Source organism: Anastrepha ludens, chromosome 2, assembly GCF_028408465.1.
Source record: "Anastrepha ludens isolate Willacy chromosome 2, idAnaLude1.1, whole genome shotgun sequence".
NCBI classification, from domain to species: Eukaryota; Metazoa; Arthropoda; class Insecta; order Diptera; family Tephritidae; genus Anastrepha; species Anastrepha ludens.
Genome location: NC_071498.1, coordinates 89,018,349 through 89,021,482, shown reverse-complemented (window position 1 = coordinate 89,021,482; position 3,134 = coordinate 89,018,349). Strand labels below are relative to the sequence as shown.

The window sequence follows — 3,134 nt, the reverse complement described above, 5'->3', positions numbered from 1 at the left end:
GGATAAATTTAGACTAAGTAACTTTCACGTTAAAATCATTCTAGTTATACGAGAATATACTAATGTGGAAGTATCTACTATTAAAAGACCTTAGTCTTTCTTTGTACTATTGATATAAATAAATAAAATAAATAAAAATATAATATTGTAATAAAACTCAAAAACTAATGATTATTTCTGGTAAAAAAACTCACAAAGCGAAAAAATAATACTCGAAAAATGAGATTTATTTTTTATTAAATTTATTTATTATTAAATTTTAGAATCTCAAAAATTTGATTAAATATACATTTTTGTGAACAATTAGGACATTATAACGACCACCCGATAATTATTCTTCTACCTGTTTCTGCTAATAATTGTAAATTTCGACGTGGTAGGCGTCTAGCGTTGGAATCATTCAGTTCAATTGAGTTCAACTGTCGAAAATCTGTAAAAGTAAAACTTAAGCCGGCCACACACATACAGTTTCAACTGATAGTTTAAACTGTACAATTCAACTGTACAGTCTAACATCCACGTGTGTAGATATTTCAGTTTCAGTTCAATTCAACTCCACAGTTGAACTGAGACAAATGAAATTTGCAATTTTTTAAACTGAAAGTTTAAACTGATTATTACGTGTGTGGGGTTCGCTGTACATTTCTCAGTTCAATTAAGAGGAGGTGTGTTGTATTCTGTGGTATTCCTTTTTAAAAGTATAATTTTCGCGTAGTTAAGATGGCGCGTAATAAACCTAATCAAATAATTAGCGATTTTATTGAAATGTATCGATCGGAACCTTGTCTTTGGCAAGTAAAGAGTCATGATTATCATGACCGTATGAAAAAAGATAATGCATATACCAAATTAGCAAAAAAATTGGACGAAATTGAACCTGGTGCTACGAAGAAATCTGTTATTAATAAAGTGAACAGTTTGAGATCTGCTTTTCGCAAAGAGAAAAAGAAAGTTGAAGCGTCAAAGAAGTCTGGATCATCAGCGGATAGCATTTACAAGCCGGCACTCTGGTATTACGACTTGTTTGATTTCTTGCAAGACCAAGACACTCCGAAGACATCAATTTCAAATCTGGACAGTGAAGGTGAGGAGGTAAGAAAAACACGATATTATTAATTTATCCATAAACATTATTTTTATTTCTCTTGGTAAATATCAAAGAGTGTGGTCTCTTTTTATTTGTTTTTCAAAATATGATTTTTTTGCCATGAGATTTGGCCATCTTTCATGAAGTAGTTCATAAAATTTTCTCTGACTGCTTTTGCATCGTTACAAATATTTCCTCGATTACGACGATTTAGTGGAATCATCTTTGATTCTAAACTATCGCAACCAAGAGAAATGACAGATCCATCATGAGTATTTTCTTGATACATACAGTTTGCAGGGGCGTATGTACTAGACTGATGTTCAATCAAAAAATTATGCAAAGCACAAGTGGCCATTACTATTTGTTGAACATTCTCTGGTTCTAAATTAATTGAGGTCTGAAAGATACGAAACCGTGAAGCAAGTATCCCGAAAACATTTTCCACAATGTGTCTTGCTCGAGACAACCTATAATTGAAAACCTCTTTCGCCGCTGAATCCAATAGTCCTTGTCTGAATGGCTTCAAAATATCACTTCTGAAAGGAAACGCGTCATCCGCAACGAATACATATGGAACATTTTTGAAATTGTCAGTAACATCGTCGGGTTGTGGAATATGTAAATCCTCGTTCACCAGTTTTTCAAAGAAAGATGTATTTTGAAGAACACCGCCATCCGAAATGCGTCCATTTGTTCCAAAATCCGCGAGTAGGAATCGGTATTTTGCGTCAACGATAGCTAGAAGAACCATGCTGTGTTTGCCTTTGTAATTATAATAATAAGATCCAGAGTTTTCTGGGGGAATTATATCAATGTGCTTGCCATCCATGGCACCGATGCAGTGTGGGAAATGCCATCTTTCCTCGAATGAACTCGCAATTTCCTTCCATTTTTCTTCTGAGTTGGGAAACTGAAACAAACACGGAACAAAAAATGATAAAATAATTAAGTTTAAAGACGTTTTCTTAGTCCAATATTATTATAATGAAATCAGGTTTTCTTTTTTAAGGAATCCATCGATAATTCACTACCAGTTGAAGAAATTATGAATGCTGATGTTGAAGACTCTATATCAAAAACTGCAGATATTCAAGACGTATCAACAATACAAACAAAACTACCAATAATTTCAAGACCTGGTACTGGTAAAAGAAAGAAGATAAATGATGACCTAACAGCAGAAGTACTGACTACTGTGCGTGACCATTTCAAAACACCCCCGGAACAATTTGATCGTTATGATCTGTTAGGCAAAAGTATTGCCGTAAAGTTGAGAGGTCTTGAAAAACGGCAAGCCCTCATGGCGGAGAAAAAGATAGGTGACATACTGTTTTAGGCTGAAATGGGCTGTTTAAACACACAGTCAATTTATTATTCTAATTCATCAGCAAGTCATAGCCCTAATATTACCCCATGTCCCACACCGTCTCCAACATATGGGCAAGGTTCATTTGCACCTATACATAATGACGGAACTGGATACCCGTTCAATTCTCAGGATACAACATCCTCGTTTTTTTCTCAATTTAATTCTAATTCATAGATATATAATGTACTAGCAACCCGCCCAGCTTCGCACGGGTATAAAATATATACCCTATGTCACTCACTGAAAAAATGATTAAAATCGATCCAGTAGTTTTGGCTTATTCATTATTGCCCGTGGCCCGCACGCGTTAAATTTGGAGTAAAACAATTCTTCTTTCTTTATAGCATGAAGATTTCCTGCTATCTTTGGGATATCTAAATTCATACCCTACATTTTTGCATATTAACTTTTTGCATTTTTACATATGTATTTATTTTATTTTTACAACAATTACTATATTACAGAATGTCTTTATATACAATGTTCATAGCCTTCTTGTCATTAGACAATACAAACATGTTTTCTCTAGAGTTTACTCTTGAAAGAGCGACATACAGTTGGCCATGTGAAAAACAGTCAACACTCAAATCTAAGCCTGCAACGTTGAAGGTTTGACCCTGAGATTTATTAATGGTCATTGCAAAAGATGTCTTTACCGGAAATTGTAAGCGTTTA

The 3,134-nt window shown here is 34.0% G+C and overlaps 1 protein-coding gene across 1 annotated transcript; it reads left to right on the top strand.

The window, feature by feature from the left end:
• The first annotated feature begins 720 nt into the window (after nucleotides 1–720).
• Nucleotides 721–2,426, top strand: LOC128869712 (uncharacterized). The gene is made up of 2 exons (XM_054112329.1): nucleotides 721–1,092; nucleotides 2,100–2,426. The coding sequence occupies exons 1-2, from the start codon at nucleotides 721–723 to the stop codon at nucleotides 2,424–2,426; spliced, it is 699 nt and encodes a 232-aa protein (XP_053968304.1).
• Nucleotides 2,427–3,134: the final 708 nt, after the last annotated feature.

Excerpts from the sequence above, each read along its gene's own strand:
- LOC128869712 (XM_054112329.1), top strand. The coding sequence starts at position 721 with ATGGCGCGTAATAAACCTAATCAAATAATTAGCGATTTTATTGAAATG. Across the intron at positions 1,093-2,099 it reads TGGACAGTGAAGGTGAGGAG|GAATCCATCGATAATTCACT; the intron begins GTAAGAAAAACA and ends TTCTTTTTTAAG.